This window comes from Callionymus lyra, chromosome 5 (assembly GCF_982586985.1).
Source record: "Callionymus lyra chromosome 5, fCalLyr1.hap1.1, whole genome shotgun sequence".
Taxonomy (NCBI): Eukaryota; Metazoa; Chordata; class Actinopteri; order Syngnathiformes; family Callionymidae; genus Callionymus; species Callionymus lyra.
Window position 1 is genome coordinate 22,715,833 of NC_141822.1, and position 17,218 is coordinate 22,733,050.

Sequence of the window (17,218 nt, forward strand, 5' to 3'; positions counted from 1 at the left end):
AACAATAATTAAACCAATACTTAAATATGTCAACAAAAAAAAGGAGTAGAACTAGAAATAAATATATTATTAATAAGTTATTTTTACAGCATCTTCATTAATCCATCCAACCTCAAATGTCCTTTTTTTTTTTTTTTTTTACAAAGGGGGTCGATCATCCAAGACCGCTCTGCTCCACTGATCTTTGCTCAGATTGAGGTTTATTTCAAACTCTCCAGCCTACTCTCACTCTGGGTGTGTCTTGTCTGCCTCTGGCCCCAATTCTGACCAAAATTAGTGGCCTGCTTTTGTCCGTCTCTTGGAGGAGGCCACATCATTATAGCTCTGGCTCGCAGCAGGCTCTCATTCCGCGTCCACATCGCGCTGAGAAGAAAACTACACCATATTTTTGACCGAGTGCCACTTTATCTCAGAGGTACTTGAGATTTTAGAGGCAAATTAGCCAATGAGAGCAGATTATCACCTTTGCTGTTCCTTCTAATGAATCCTCCTCAGTGAACCACAATCCTATTTCTGTGTGGGAACCTGCAGGTCATCACTTAGTGGTTTCAGCAGCTCTGTGAGCTGGAACATTGTCTTTTTATTAAGTTTAAAATAGCTGTGGCTTAGATTTGTAGCACGTTTAAAGGGAGCTTAATCTCCCTTTAAATGTGGAGTTAATGGTCAATTTGCTGTTTATTTTATTTGTAGATGATGGAACAATTCCTAAAAAGTTTTAAATAAGAGGTTAAAGACACACTGTAAAGACAAGCCTGTGTACGCTACAGCAGGTTCATTTGAAATGTGTGAGTGGAGGTTTTTTACTAGAGGTGTATTCTGTCAAGAATCTGGATATATGACACGTATCACGCTACAGGGGTAACATTACAATATATTGTGATACATTGCGATACTTTAGGAACGAGTTATAGTTGGAGTTTTTTGCGTTGCAAAATGTACACAACGCATGAATCTTTATGAAGTCATTATTGATTTCATTTGTTTGAAAACGAAATGTGCTTTAGTAGCTGCTGTAGTTGACTGTATCCTCTCGTCCCTGCTCATTGTTGCGATCTCATCGTTATTTTAGCTGCAGAGGACGTAATGACTACTGCCACCTAGCGACCAGAAGTTTAATTGCAACACAAAACTGCGAACTGTGAACCAAATATTTGTGACAAGTAAATTGTTAATAAAAAATGTAATTATTTTATGCTGCACAAGCTTTATTTAACTGTAAAACATAAAGGAACTTTGATTTGTTACAGATATGGAGACTTTTCTACAATATGAAAGGCACCTGAGTTAGCTTCACAAAATTCTTCTTGGGCACAAAATGACTTCAATGAACTGCTCTGTGACCGGACTAAGCTTAGTTTTTTTGTTTTTCAAAGCTCTAGTCGCTTGAAAGTTTAGCAAGTTGCAGCCTTTTAAAGTCACAATTCCTCTAAAGTTTTGGCCAAAATGATTGAAAACGGCTGTGCACTAGCATCTTCGTTGTTAGTCCGTTAGCATGAATAGGCTCATTTTATTCGTGCACTAGCATCTTCGTTGTTAGTCCGTTAGCATGAATAGGCTCATTTTATTCGACCCATTCCAAGGAATGTTTTAAACTATATCAAACTTCTGTAGGTCATATATTAAGAAAATTATAGCGTTGTAAATATCTGGAGGGACGTTTTTGACCTTTTTTTTAGCTCTAAGAAACTCCTACATAGTTTTTTTTATTTTTCATGGTTTTGTCTAATAAAAATACCAGGTTCCTCAGCAAGTTATTTTTGTATTTGTGTTCAACAGTTATCCTGACTGTCCACATAACATTAAGATCCTCTTAACTTTGACAAAACCGTGGAAATATGTGCGTAACATTTTTATAGTTACAATTATTGTGCAATTACATATTTTATTACTTATCCATAAACTTTTTGGGAAAAAATATCAGAAATTGTAACTGGGTGTGTTTATCATTGTGCGAGGAAGTAACATTTGAGAGATTTGCAGATACAAAGTAAATCATCTTTGCATTTTTCATCAATGATAAAAGTTTCTGCTCACCGTTCTCTGTCTCCTCCTGACAGGTCACCGTGTGAAGAGCGATGACCGTCCACACAATAATCCCGAAAGACAACGAGGGGCCCATGTTTGCTGCAACTCACGCAGCCTCACACGCCACCACACAAGCCTGGAGAGTCAGACGAGCGACTCCAGCATCCAAACTGAAAATCCAAATATCCCTGAGTGGAGGAGCGATCACTGGAAACTGAGGCAAACTCCCTCCTTCCTCCTCCCTCCTTCTGTCTCCTCCACTCCCTGCTGCTCCCTCCTCTTCCTCGTTCTTCCTCCCCCCCTATGGATGATGATGCTAATGTTCACTGTGTCATGATGTGATACTTCTTTCGTGAGAGAGATTGTTTGAACAGCCAGAGCTCGGTAGATGATTTATGTTCCAGGACCTAAAACAAAATGAGAAAAAGTTGCAGGTTTAATTGTTGTATTATACAGGAATCATTCATTCTCTTATGGTCCTTCAGTATTCCATGTTCCTCACGAGTGTTTATTCAATAATAGCTCTTTTAATGTTATTAAATTTAATTTCCCTCTCCGCCTGGAACTCAACACGCTGACCCACATCCTTGTTGTGCATCATGAGCACTTTACAATCTGCATGTTTCGTTCTTCTGATGTCTTTTCCAGGTTCCGACTGCCAAGTCGAGCAGATCTGTGATCCCCGAGGGGGGACGACCTGCAGGAGAAGCAAACAAACATCGGGGAGTTTTGTCTCAAGATTCCACAGAAACGCTGCTAAAGGTCTTCCCGTTGTTATCCTGAGATGATCAGGAATATGTCCCTGTTTGAACATGGACGTGTTGATATGTTGTAGTTTCGAACAACAACTGGGGTCAGGAAGTGACATGTTGAATGTCCATTAAGAAGTCGGGAATCTCTGAGCTGCAGGAGACCCACGTGAACAGGATAGGAAAGTGAAGGGCCTCAACATGTATTCTTTCCTCACACGGTGTGATGAACTGAGGGTTTTCAGAAGTGGGTTCATTAGGGCGCCACCTGGATTTTGGATGCGTTTAAGTTCACGTTGCTTTACTTTTTGAAATGGATTTATTTGACATTTTTAGTTGTTGTTTTTTATTACAACTGTGAAAAAGAGTGATGAGTTCATTGCAAAAACTTAAAATTGCTGTAATAAACAACACACTTTGATACACAGATTTATTTGACTATGTTTCAAAAAGTGCCCTTTATACATTTGTATAACAAATGAATTGAAAAAACAATAAAAATAAATAGTTAATCAACAAAAATAGTATCAGTGGTGCTCTCTTTACATATTTGCTAATATTGACATGCAGTACTTTATTAATTTGAAACAAATGTTTAATAGTTATGAGCGCTTGAAGTATTTTTTCAACCCTCTATCAAACACTGGCCCGCCAAGTAATTTAACTGGACGGACAGTTGTCTGGAGATCAAAGTAAATCAATGTTGATGTTGATTACCTATAAAGATGTCAGTGGTTAAGATAAGGAAAAGAGGGATATCAACAATAAGATTAAAAACTAATGATGTTTAGCGAAGGACAACAATAAAAAAAATCAGACTCCTACTTCCTGTCGGGTAAATTTTGTTCAGCCGAAGACTCACAACTTGTGATTTTGGCCCCTTGTGTGATTGAGGTTGACTCTCCTGATCTAAACTATGTTCTTATTGTTGGATTGATAAAGCTTCATGAAACAGTGTCTTTATCTTCAGAGTCCACTAGTTGTCATTCTACGCTATTTTTATCTATTGCCTTGGACAGTTATTCTATTGAAACTTTTTTTTTAAAACTGAGGGCGACACCTACTGACCTTTTAGTATCATGACACTCCATCACGAAGCTTCATCATCCAATTGCTAAATATTCTCAAACTTCTCTCCAAAATTAACAGTTACAGCCTAAACGGAAATATTTTGCTGACATCAAAATATAATGTTGGTTTCGCAAAGTCAAATCACAGACAACACAAACTACTGGTGAGTTAAATTGTATTTTATTTATGTTTAAGATTAAAACATTTCATGTTTAATGTTGCACATTCCTAGTTGGTGGAACTCTTCACTAAAAATGGAAATACAAAATAACTCTGAGTCCTGTGGTTGTTCATGCAGGCAGTTTTGGAGAGGAGAACATATGCAGAACATTTCTATGTTTTTAAAGCAGCCTGTTATCATCCCATCATGAGAGATTGTTTCATGGGAGCCCCAAATACAAGCTAAGGCTTGTAACATATAACATTATTTATTTTTGGGGGGGCAATTAAAGATAAAAAGTCTGATCAAATCCAAGTAACATGAACTTCTGTCCACTTGTCTAACATGTTAGATGATGAATTTGATACGTGTAATGGTTGGTTTCGAGCTCTGAATTTAAAGAAAATGTTTGATGTCTTTGGAACTAAAAATTACAGGGTGAACTGAAAGATGTATAAAAAAAAAGGACTTACTTTAGTTTCTGTGGCTGAAACTAAAAATGCTTACATGTGGTGGTCAAATAACAGACTGGCTATTTCTGTCTGTGGAGACTGGACGGTAGCAGCAGGACACACACACACACACACACACACATAAAAGACCACTTGCGATGTGGAGACCATCCAAGCAAGAAGTTTAAATTAAACTGTTCTCTAGTCTAAGATAATGTTTGAAGGAAACTAAAAGCAACAACATGTACCGAACGTTCCTGTACTGTGGCGATGATCTGGCTCCAATTATGTTTTCCACCTAGCTGGTCATGTGACAGGAAGTAACACTCACAGTGCTCTCTGCTTACACACACCTGCATTATTGAAGACCCAGCAGGCAACAGGTGCTCCAGCAGAACTTCTACACGTCGTTGTTTGCCATGTTCGCTGCTGCCACCAAGAACTTTGTCAAGCAGGTCGGAGACACAGGAAGGCTGATCCCCGTCCCGAGCCTCAGCGAGGCCGACCGGTACCAGCCGCTCAGCCTGGTGACCCGGAAGAGAAGGAGACGGTTCTGGAAGAAGCTCAAGTATGCCTCGACCCCCTTCTCTCTGAAGGACATCCTGGTGGGCGAGAAGGAGATCACGGCAGGTGAAGTGGATTCATCGCCATGGAAGACGATACAACAATACATTAACATTATAATACATTTCTTTCATATTTTTTTAATCATCATTGATTTAGGAGTGTCGTCGTATCAGCTTCTTAACTACGAGGATAAATCGGACGTATCCCTGAATGGTCGCCTTGGAAACCATGTCATCAACGACGTGGGCTTCAACATCAGCGGCTCGGACTCCGTGGCCGTCAAAGCCTCCTTCGGCATCGTGACCAAACACGAGCTGGAGGTTCCCACCTTGCTTCGGGAGCTTAACTCCAGGTACGGCAAAGTGCTTCGTTCAACCCCCCCTTAGTGAAGGGTCGGTGTAGAGTCAGAGAGAGGCCACTAGGTGTCACTTTCTGCTCTAAAAATCAATTGCTTTGAGCATCTAATCAATTGAAACCTCAAATTATTTTTTTAACTTACGGCGCCACCTACTTACCTTTCAAATTTGGACAAAGTTTCATGAAGCTTCATAACTAGCATACAGTCTGACCAACATTATTACCTGTTTAATTACATCTGCCAAGGAGGTTATGCGATTGCTGGAATATACAAAAAAAAGATGGTTTTATCAGTCACTACTGGACACAGTGGGACTCTTAGTATCCTCTCTCAAGTCACTGAAAAAGTATACATATTTACTTGTACAAAATATTCATTTTATTTTATTTTTTCAATATTTTCTAATGCTATTTCCGTAAGTTCCCTTAAAATACTTTATTTTATTTAAAAGGTTGTTTTTTTTCTAATAGAAAATGATCATAGGATACCTTCTATCTTTTAATCCAACATTTTAAATACATTTCCTTATATTTTCTAAATATTCATAATTTATTTAAAAAGAATTGTCGAAATTAATTTCATTAAATACATTATTTCTTCCTTTCTTTTTAATTATATTGCATGTTACTTAGAGCATTCAAACATGAAAATAAAGTAAAATAAATAAGTCTTTGTTACTAAGTATCTTATAAACTATTTTCTAAACTGTGTTATTATGTGTTAATGATGTGAAATGATTCTCTCTCTGTGACAAATGATACCTTGATGTTCGCTGTATGACTCTGACAGAGAGAACAGGAGACGAGGGGGTTCCCTGTAAAACTGAATAAGTGATGATGTCATCTAACACTGCCACAAGATGATGACGGGGCTAATATTTTTGGAGCTTGTGAAGTTCATGGTGTCGTTTTCTAACCGTGCGTCTCTCACAGGAAAGTGGATCTGGATCATTGTCTGGTCCGACAGTCCAGAGAGAGCGGACGCAGCATCCTCTGTGTGGTGGTGGAGAGCATCCGGACCACACGCCAGTGCTCGCTGACCGTCCATGCAGGGATGAGAGGAACGACCATGAGGGTAAAAAGATGCTTTGACCTTTGAAATGAAAACATGAGCAATGAGTCGTGATGGGCTGGTGAAGCTCCATGAAGCAGAGTCCTTGTTTAAAGCTCTGAAGTTCCAACAGTGTTTAATAGTGTTAAATATTACAGTAATGAAATTAATAAAAAACTTTCTTCTACATTTTTCTTATCAAGTTTCTATCAATAAAAAAAAATGAATTAAAATAATTTTATCCATTTGAATCTACATTCTTTTTTTCAGGAAGATAATTTGCTTTTCTGTTATTTTCTTTTTAGGATTTAATGACACAGTTTCCTTTTAATCAGAAAAGTATCATCATTTCCTAGTAATCATGAAAATATAATTATGTTGAATAATTTGTTGGAGTTTTTATGTTTTGTTACATTTTTCCAGACCTTTTTTTGTTGTATTTCACTTTAAATGTGTAAGTGTATCTGCAAAAGTACTACAATTGGTTGCAGTTTTTTTTTTTTTTGCATTTCCCACATTTCTCCTTCTATTTTTCACTTAAATGGGTTTATTTATCTGCAAAACTACTACTATAAAATAGATTTGTTTTAAATTTGTATTGGTATTAAATATCAACTATTAGTCTTCTTATATTATATTAACTAAGAGAAGGTGTAACAAGTTTTGTCTTGTCACAGATGTTAAATCTGAGGACCTCTACTGGCAAACCTACAATTGTATTTTTCATCAACGATATATAAAATAGTTCTCTTACTGTAGTTTCAGATTGACGATGGCAGGAACCCCAAAGGTCGTGATAAGGCCATTGTCATACCGGCTCACACCACCATCGCCTTCACCATCTGCCCGCTGTTTGTACGTCTGGACGGGAGACTAGGTACACAAACAAAAGGCTGTGGGACATTTTATTCAGTTGTTATGTTAACGATACACTTCGAGGATAAGTTGTGTTTTTTTCAACTGGACTAAATTGCTGTTTAAAACACTATGTGAGCGGCTGTTAGAAGCCATTCTAGTAAATAACAATTTCCTCTCAAACCTTCCTGAATCCAGAAGAACAACAGATTACTACTATCACTTGTCATCTGGTCTTTGATACACTCAGACGTGTTTGTCTGAAAAGGGAAGTAACAAAACCATGAGAAAATATGTATTGAATTAAGTGTGTCTTAAATAGATCTTGAACCTCTATTGTATCATCAGTATGTGTCTGTCTGTACGAAACTCTTTTTATTGAAATATTTACATTAAAAAAAGGGCTTAAGCCCCGCCCACTGAAAAGATAGAAGAGGAAATCCTGTTTACCATAACCACACCCACTGTGCTTTGATTGGTCAAATATCAAGGTTTGTCATCAATCCCGAAAGTCTCCACCTCTGAGGGACTCATTGTATAAACAAAGCAACGTTATTACAACTGGCTGGAGGAGCAAAGCTTTTTATTACTTCTTGAAAAGAAAAAATGGAAATTTTTAAATTTGCCATCTTAAGTACAATGATCATTTAAAGTGTTAATATTTGTAACAGTGCAAGTTTAATACAAAAATAAATGTAAATCTTTTCATCTGGTCTCAGATATTTGTGTGGCGCCGGAGTCTCAGGGTGGATTTGAAAAGGAGCAGATCAGAGAGCAACTGGGAGGCGTCATCGGCCACTTCTCCATGGGTCGACTCCGTCGCTTCCTCTCTGGGATCATTTATGGAAATCCCTTCAGAGCCGGTATATAGTTCATCAAAAGCCTTTGTGAAATGTCTGTCCATCCGCCTCATCATCTGTCATTCTTCTCGGCAGACGACAGGACCTTCGAGGAGCTCACGCACACCGACACCTTCATGGACGACATGGTGACGGACTACTACGAGAAGTCGGCCAGCATGACGGACATCTCCACCTCCTACCTGAGGGAGAGCTCTCACACTCGCGTCAACCTGCTCAAGCACAACATCGCCAAAGGCCCGTGTGCGCTGTGTGGCATGGGAAGCCAGAAGAGAGAGACGGTGTACGGGTGTGTGGAGTGTTCCAGCGGGGGGCAGAAATATGTGCGACTCCATGCTGTGCCTTGTTTTGACCTCTGGCACAAATCACTGAGGTGAATGGTAGCTTTGAATAAGACCTGGTGATGCTGGAGACTCGTGATGATGAAGGTTCTTTTTACATCAAGCTTGTTTTTATGTTGTTTTTTTTCACATTTTTCCATATTAGTTTTTTGTTGTTTTTCACTTTAAATGTGTAAGTGTATCTGCAAAAGTACTACAATTGGTTGCAGATTTTTTTTTTGCATTCCCACATTTCACCCATTTCTCCTTCTATTTTTCACTTAAAATGGGTTTATTTATCTGCAAAACTACTACTATAAAATAGATTTGTTTTAAATGATCATTTTTATTGATATTAAATATCAATTATTAGTCTTCTTATATTAGATTAACTAAGAAAAGGTGTAACAGGTTTGTCTTGTCACAGATGTTAAATCTGAGTACCTCTACTGGCAAACCTACATACATAAAATAGTTCTCTTAATGTAGTTTCAATCAATTCCCATTTTTTTTTACATCAAGCTTCTTATGATTAATCAGGATAATGTGAGGATCAGTTTCATGAAGCATCAACACACGTGAAGTCTGGATGTACCAAAGCTGTCAAAACCTGAATTATTTACAAGTTGCTTATCTGTAAACAGATTGTGTGGAAAGACCAGACAGAACAAGATTGTTTACTAACCATAAATCAAATATGATGTTCATGAGTGTGATTGACAGATTATTAAAATAAATTGAACTTATTGTACAAGCGTTCAAAGCAATACAGTTGTTGCAAAACAGCGTCATCTGGTGGTCTATCCTGAAACTGCTTGCGATGTTGTTATTTTTATTGAATAAACTTTACAGAAATACGGCTTTACAAAAACCTTGATTTTTTTGTCCAACATCCAAAACTGTCGCTCTTTTAAAAATAAATATTTATCTCAGTGTCGTTTTCAATAAAAATGAGTATCTCCATTCCCGCATCTTCTGATATATTTAGATTACATATCAATAACGTATAAATATAATACATTTATCTCAGAAAAAAATCCATTTATTATGTATTTACTTATTAATATCAATACAATGTCTAACATCTTAAGACGTTTCTATTTGTTCAGGCTTTTCCTTGATTTACTGGAACTCCTGTTGTGTTATCAGTTTTATCTTGATCTTTAAAATATATACTTTATTGAGTATTGTTTTGATTGTTTAAGCGCTTTGTGACCCTGGTATGGAAAAGCGCTCTATAAATAAAAATTACTTACTAACTTACCTTGACTTCATCCTCCTCTCCAACAGAGGGCGCTCGGTTGCAAATGAAGCTCCGCGGCGGACCTGACAAGTGACAACAAAATGCAAACACGTGTGGAGTAGAAGCGTGTATGTTGTTATTAGTCCAGCGTTTGTGGAAAGAAAAATAACATTGTTAGAGTTGTTGGCTTAACAAATGCATTAGATATACGGAAACGTTGTCAACATGAAGTTTGCTTACAAGGTAAGTTCGCTAATAACACCAGACTCTGTTCATTTTTACTTTATTTAAAATGAACTTTTGCTCACATCCAGCAAATACTCAATGGTTTTGAGAAGTATATACTGTATATAATTATGAGTGTTTTCTATTTTACCCGTCATGGGCTTACAGTTAGTCCTGTCAACACCACGATCATTATTTGGATAATACTTCTATACAGTGATGCAAGTTAAACTTTGTGTTTCTTCTGGAAAAAAATATATTTAATAATCCTTCTAGAATCCTTTTGCCTATGTTATCCTGATTTCCATTTTTGTGTCTAGTTTTCCAATCTACTTGGTGCAGTCTATCGTCAGGGGAATTTAAACTTTTCGAAAGATGGCAACGCAGTGATCAGTCCGGCTGGAAACAGACTGTCGGTCTTTGACTTAAAAAAGTAAGCCCTGGTGTAGTTTTTAAAATGGAAATCAATTCTAACTCTGACTATGTTTTGTTTGACAGCAACACATCGGAAACATTACCAATCTCCACAACAAAGAATATCACATGTGTGGGTCTCTCTCCTGATGGGAATTTGGCCATTCTTGTAGATGAAGGTGCTGAGGAAGAGAAATCCATCATCATTTAAAGTAAAAAAAAGTAACTTTTTTGTTGATGTGGAGCATTCTTCTGATTTGTAGATGGTGCTGCACTGCTGGTCAGTCTCATCACCCGAGCTATCCTGCATCACTTCCACTTCCACAAACCTGTAAACAGCATCCGTTTCTCACCCGATGGCAGGTCCGAGGGTCTAAAATGTCTATTAATCTAAAGAAAAAATGAAAGTTGCTGATTTATATTTTCGCTCACTGCAGGAAGTTTGTTGTGACGAAGGAAAACGTGGCGCTGCTCTACCATGCTCCTGGAAAACAAAGAGAATTTAACGCTTTTGTTCTGGATAAAAGTTACTACGGTCCATATGATGAAACCACATGCATCGACTGGACCGATGACTCGAAGTGAGTCAACGTTACCTTTTTGTGATGGAACTCGAGGCCAGTTCTGATTCAAGGTATCTTTTGAAAATGTAGGTGTTTTGCTGTGGGCAGCAAAGACATGTCAACTTGGATCTTCGGGGCAGAGCGATGGGCCAATCTCATCTACTACTCCTTTGGTGGACACAAAGATGTGGTAATGGGATGTTTTTTTGAGAAAGACAGCCTCGACGTAAGTAAACTCATGATGAATATTCATATATATATCTTTATTCTCTGACCTCTGTCACTCTGTCTCACCAGTTATACACAGTTGGTCAGGACGGGAGTCTGTGCGTCTGGGAAAGTGACACCGAGCCAGATGGTCTTTACCTGAAGAAGAGTAACGAAAAGCCCAAGATGCCTAATGAAGGCGAGGAGGATGAAGACCGGGTTGAGGGAGAGGAAGGGGATGTCATCAGGGGTAAATCGGGACCACCTAAAGAAAAGGAGACGAGAAAAAATGTCAGATACAAGCAAGGAAGCAAGTATGTTGACTCAATTTTGTGACGGCTTGATCCATAATTTACTTTGCTACACCAGTATCTGTCAAGGGAGTCAGCGCCTGACGGGTTTCTCTCCAAATTTATTTTACAAGTTGTGCAAAATTAGTGGCATTTAGATACTAGTCAACCCGCTTTCATGTTTCTGTGAATACTTAAGAAGCACTTGCACTGAAATTACTACTACTATTAACCAATAATCATATGTGTTAAACTCAAGGCCTAGGGCCGTATTCAGTTCTCTAAGTCCATTCAATGTGGGCCGCAAGATGGTTGACTTTAAGCTAAGTTAGGCTAAATATTAGGCTATACTTCCAGTCAGAGTAAAACGGATTTCTACAGAAAGAATTTATTGGTGAAAAAACACTGAGATCATTAAGAGCATCCAAATAGGTAATGATAATCTTGCAATATCAGACTAATACTTCCTGTTAAGAACATTTTGAAAATACACTTTTTTTTTCACCTCATGATGCTTGTTTTTTTGTGTTTTGTTTTTTTTGGCACCTTGTGTGCTTTAGTTTGACAACGTTGCTATTGACGCTCAACTGATATTTTGTGAATTTCCTTGAAGTGATTAGCAACATGTAAGAGGAAAAGTTGTTTGGTAGTTGATAGTAAAATGTCCACATTTTTCTATATTAAAACAGAGACAAATATTGATGCTATTTTTCTTTTCTCTCCCTACAGACACTTCTTTAACAAAGAAGGTGACTTTAACAACCTGACAGCAGTAGCCTACCACAAACCCACTCACATCTTAGTCACGGGTTTCGCCTCTGGAATCTTCCACCTGCATGAACTCCCAGAGTTTAACCTCATTCACTCGCTCAGGTAAAATATTTTTTCTCGAAACACTGTATGCTGTCAATTCCTGCAAACCTAATATGGCTTGTTTCAAATGTGATGATCAACCATCGGCTCTTTTCAGTATTTCAGATCGCAGAATTTCCTCTATAGCTATAAACTGCTCTGGTGACTGGATCAGCTTTGGGTGTTCAGGTAGGAAATAGAAAATGTTAATACATAGTTTTTAATCATAATTTATTCATTGAATAAATATCTAAATGATAATAATCAAGAATTAAATGCATTATAAAGTATTGTAAAGTTACAGCAAACTACTCCAGCTTTGATTTTTTGCTGATGATATATTGTTTTCCTGATGTTGCTGCAGGGATGGGTCAGCTGTTGGTGTGGGAGTGGCAGAGTGAGTCGTACGTCTTCAAGCAGCAGGGTCACTTCAACAACATGGCGTCACTGGCTTACTCCCCTGACGGACAGTACATCGCCACTGGAGGAGACGATGGCAAAGTAATCAAGTGATTCTAATGGCTAAAGAGATTTAATCTGCTTTTCTGCTCCTGAGATCCTGAGATCTTGAAGATGTTAATTATTCTTCTAAATGTTTTTGGCCTGAAGGTGAAAGTGTGGAACACCAGCAGCTGCCTTTGCTTCGTCACCTTCACAGAACACACGAGCAGCATCAGCAATGTCACCTTCACCTCCAGTGGATTAGTTGTCGTCAGCGCTTCTCTGGACGGGACGGTCAGAGCTTACGACCTGCACAGGTGAATTGAAGTGCTGCAACTTATTTGAACTTCGGGCAAGGGTAGCTGTAAATGTTTTTGATTGTCTTCATAAAGGTACCGAAACTTTCGGACATTCACGTCACCGCGGCCTGCGCAGTTCTCATCGCTTGCAGTAGATGTCAGTGGAGAGCTTGTAAGCGCTGGCGCCCAGGACTCTTTCGAGGTCTTCCTATGGTCAATGCAGACAGGCCGGTTATTGGAGGTAAGATCATCTTAGTTTTATCTTCAAACAGAGTTAAATCTTATTCGTCATTTAGGTGCTGGGAGGCCATGAAGGTCCAGTGAGCAGCCTGTGTTTCAGTCCGGTCCAGTCCATCCTTGCCAGTGCTTCATGGGATCGCACCATCAAGTTGTGGGACATGAAGGACAGCTGGCAGGTCAAAGAGACTCTTCCTCTCTCTGCAGATGGTGAATGAGCTTCCTTTAACTTGCCAGTGCACATCCTCTTATGAAAAGATAAGAAGACGCTCATATATGTTTTCCTCAGCTCTATGTGTGACTTACCGCCCCGATGGTCAAGAGCTGGCGGTGGCGACCTTGAATGGTGAAATCACCTTCTGGAACCCAAACACGGCCACGCAGAATAACTCTGTGACAGGGCGCCATGACTTGTCAACGGGACGCAAAGAAACTGACAAGATCACAGCAAAGCAGTCTGCCAAGGGCAAGTAAGTGAACCATGACATTGTTCATGTGAACATGTAGAGATGGCAGCGCTGGCTAGTGATGCTTTGCTTTTTTTTGAAGCTTCATGAAACTGTATCCTTATTTGACAGCCCCCCCCTAGTTGTCACTCATTTATAGGGGAGTAAGGAAATATTCATACTCTTAAACATTGCGATATTTTTCTCCATGATTCTGTATTCATATTTAATGGAACTTAATCGATTTTCTTATTTTTATAATTCAATTAATATGCAAATGTTCACTTGATTTCACACGTATTTCTTCTCTTGTGAAATAAAACTATAGATCCCTCTGTTTTAATTTAGTAAGCTCATGTTAAGCATGAAACAGCATTGTGTGTTTACTGTGCTATGATAGGTTCCTACAATTAAATTATTGAATTAATAACCCATATATATATATATATATATATGTGTGTGTGTGTGTGTTTAACATATAGTGTGACCAGATTGTTGAAAGTACACATCCTTACTGTGCTCATAATCTATGGCATGCAACTGATATTCTAGTGAAACCTCACATTATTTAAGTGCGCCACCTTCTGACCTCTTAAAATGTTGACAGTTTTTCATCAAGCATATCGGTCCATCACCTTGGCCCCTTTAGATCTAACGTTAAAAACATCACCTATAATAAGAAATTTAAATTAAGGATACTTGAAAAAATTGATGGAATTTCACATAAATTTAGTTTTAACCCCTCAAGCTCTAATCCATTGTAATCAACTTTTTTTCATTTTGTTCATGTAGGTATGCTTTAAGATATTTTAATTATTTTATTATAATTTGAATTATTTTAAATCAGTGCATTTAATCCTCATATCCAATAAAATGTTTACCATTTACCAATGTTTGGTTTTGCCAATATCCACATAATGTTCATGCCATGATTGCACGCTTTTTTTCAACTCAGGTTTTTAGATTTATGCGTCTGCATTTGTCAGATTTAAAACTGTGAAGTTGAATATGCAGCAAAAGAAACTTTTGTACCTGTAGTAGTTAGTAAACGTGTTCCCTGAATCTTCTGTGTCAACAGGTCCTTCACATCGCTGTGCTACTCAGCAGATGGGGAGTCAATTCTCGCAGGAGGTCTTTCCAAATTTGTCTGCATCTACAACATCAGGGAGCAGATGCTCATCAAGAAGTTTGAAATCTCCTGTAACCTGTCATTTGACGCCATGGAGGTGCGTCTCGAAGTGAAACTTGATCATCGTGAGGTGGAATATGTCTTGACTTCCTTTATGTGGCCATCTTTAGGAGTTCCTGGATAGAAGGAAGATGACAGAGTTTGGAAGTCTTGCTCTCGTGGATGAAGGAGCTGGTGATGAAGATGGTGTCAGCATCAGCCTTCCAGGCGTCAGGAAGGGTACAACGTTCTAAATATTGTTACTTAACTATTTAATTAATTGATATGACCAATTTATCAGCCATTTTTATTGATGGAAATATTCAATTGTATACCAAGTGAGTGGCAGGGCTGCATGAAGAAAAGTTGAAATCTGTTTGATTTTTAGATGATCCAGTTATATATTATTAAACGTGTATTTAGCGTGCTAAACTTTGCACAATAAATCTGGCGTAGAAAGTGTATGATAATACATTAAAAATGTGAACAGAGGAAACGGAAAATTAATTTTCCACTTTTAATTAAATGTATTATTAGTCCACAGACAGCGTTTTTGCTCTTGGTACAGTGCTGGCCATACAAATAATCTAATAGAATAATTTATTTATAATTTTACCTGTTTCAAAGTCTTTGGGTTTACATCTATATGAGAATAATTTCACAAAGTACATGCAAAATAATAACCAAGGTTGTAAAATGGGCACCTTTGGCCCAGACAATAATAAAAGCAATTAAAGCAGGTGATGCAGCTACAAAGAGGAAGAGGTCCAGACTGTCCTCTCCTCAGAAATCACCTCTAGCTTTTCATTGAATCGTTTACAAGCCAGCAGAGTGACATTATCTTTCCAACGTGTCCTGGGTCTGTACACATTGTGCAAAGGTACTGGCAGTCGGATACGAGCCCCTGATCTCTTTCTGCTTCGACATGCCAGGAAAACATCCACAGGGAGGTATCTTGTAGAGGTCTTGGTGTGATCTGAAATGGTCTATCTATCTATCTATCTATCTATCTATCTATCTAAGCCCCTCATATTATTTAGAGAAATAAAGAATGACATGGACCTTTTTTTTAATTTAATGAAGAAATATGCAATGATGTGTTTACTTTTTTCAATATTTTGATATTATTATATATTTACTTTTTATTTCTTTCCTTTCCATTACAGGAGATATGAGTTCACGTCACTTCAAGCCTGAGATCAGGGTCAGCTCACTGCGCTTCTCTCCTACTGGTAAGTGAGGTGAACAAAATGTATGAAGTGTAAACACACGCACACATATCTCAGTCGTTCTCTTTATCCGTCAGGTCGAAGCTGGTCAGCCACCACCACAGAGGGTCTTCTGATCTACTCCCTGGACAGTTCAATGGTTTTCGATCCATACGAACTCGACCTGGACGTAACGCCTGTCAGCATCCGTAAACAGCTGCAGCTTCAAAACTGGGCGCCTGCTATTGTTCTAGCGTTCCGACTGAACGAGAAACCTCTCACCCTCGAAGTGTTGGAAACTGTCCCACATCAGCAAAGTGCGTAAAAGATTTTGATCTTCGTTTTGGATTAATTGAGAAAAGACATATATATTGATGAATTTCAATCTAATATATCTGTAATATATGTCAAAAGAGACAATGGAAAATCATGATTTCTGTTCATGGCTAATAAGAAAAAGTATGTTTCGTATGTTGGCTCCAAATTAAATTGTATTTTGTGTTGTAGTTCCTGTGGTATGTGGCTCCCTCCCTGACATTTACGTTGAGAAGCTGCTCTGCTTTCTGGCGACTTGCTTGGAGAAGTCGGGTCACCTGCAGTTCTACTTGACCTGGGCTCAAAACCTGCTCATGCTGAATGGACAGAAACTCAAAAATAGGTGAGGAAATGTTAACCTTGATCAAATAAAGAGTTTTTCTAACTGCGTTTATTCCTACATATTTGATGGATAAGGTCTGGATCCATGATGCCCACGCTGCAGGCGCTACAGAAGAGTATACAGAAACATTACGACGACCTGTCCAAACTGTGAGTGTCCATGTCGGCTAATGTTGTCTTCCGAGATTTTAACTCGTGTTCTGTTTCAGGTGTGACTTCAACATGTACAGCATCCGTTATGCTGTTGCTCTTTCTAAGCAGAGGGGCATCAAGAGAGCAGCTGAAGAGGAGAGCAAAGATGAGGAGGAGGAGGAGAAGGAAGAGGAGGAAGAGATGAGCGAAGCATCTTTAGATGGTGCAGACATGATTATGTAGTTTTGAATCATCATTCCAAATCTTTAAAAAATGATTAGACTTTGAAACCAACTACATAAAATGTCTGTAATGTGTTTTTTAATAAAACATTTTAATGTATTTTAGTCGTTTTTTTAATTCTTGTTA

General features: G+C 38.3%; 2 protein-coding genes across 2 annotated transcripts; both read left to right on the plus strand.

The window, feature by feature from the left end:
* The first annotated feature begins 4,876 nt into the window (after positions 1-4,876).
* On the plus strand, positions 4,877-8,855 carry pjvk (pejvakin). Its single transcript, XM_087792557.1, has 6 exons — positions 4,877-5,087; positions 5,181-5,376; positions 6,315-6,456; positions 7,192-7,309; positions 8,007-8,150; positions 8,223-8,855. The coding sequence occupies exons 1-6, from the start codon at positions 4,877-4,879 to the stop codon at positions 8,522-8,524; spliced, it is 1,113 nt and encodes a 370-aa protein (XP_087648683.1). The 3' UTR covers positions 8,525-8,855.
* A 951-nt stretch (positions 8,856-9,806) lies between these two features.
* On the plus strand, positions 9,807-17,143 carry pwp2h (PWP2 small subunit processome component). The gene is made up of 21 exons (XM_087791458.1): positions 9,807-9,953; positions 10,256-10,368; positions 10,434-10,528; positions 10,613-10,712; positions 10,787-10,930; positions 11,003-11,138; positions 11,210-11,433; positions 12,139-12,282; positions 12,380-12,450; positions 12,626-12,762; positions 12,871-13,019; positions 13,095-13,242; positions 13,298-13,448; positions 13,528-13,708; positions 14,763-14,910; positions 14,984-15,092; positions 16,019-16,084; positions 16,159-16,377; positions 16,568-16,718; positions 16,793-16,867; positions 16,927-17,143. Exons 1-21 carry the CDS (start codon positions 9,936-9,938, stop codon positions 17,090-17,092), a joined length of 2,745 nt encoding a protein of 914 aa, XP_087647584.1. The 5' UTR covers positions 9,807-9,935; the 3' UTR covers positions 17,093-17,143.
* Positions 17,144-17,218: the final 75 nt, after the last annotated feature.

Coding starts and splice junctions, on each gene's coding strand:
- pwp2h (XM_087791458.1), top strand. Junction 13,020..13,094: donor AGAGCTTACGACCTGCACAG/GTGAATTGAAGT, acceptor GTCTTCATAAAG/GTACCGAAACTTTCGGACAT. Junction 16,085..16,158: donor ACTGCGCTTCTCTCCTACTG/GTAAGTGAGGTG, acceptor TTTATCCGTCAG/GTCGAAGCTGGTCAGCCACC.
- pjvk (XM_087792557.1), top strand. CDS start 4,877: ATGTTCGCTGCTGCCACCAAGAACTTTGTCAAGCAGGTCGGAGACACA. Junction 5,377..6,314: donor CTTCGGGAGCTTAACTCCAG/GTACGGCAAAGT, acceptor CGTCTCTCACAG/GAAAGTGGATCTGGATCATT. Junction 7,310..8,006: donor ACGTCTGGACGGGAGACTAG/GTACACAAACAA, acceptor ATCTGGTCTCAG/ATATTTGTGTGGCGCCGGAG.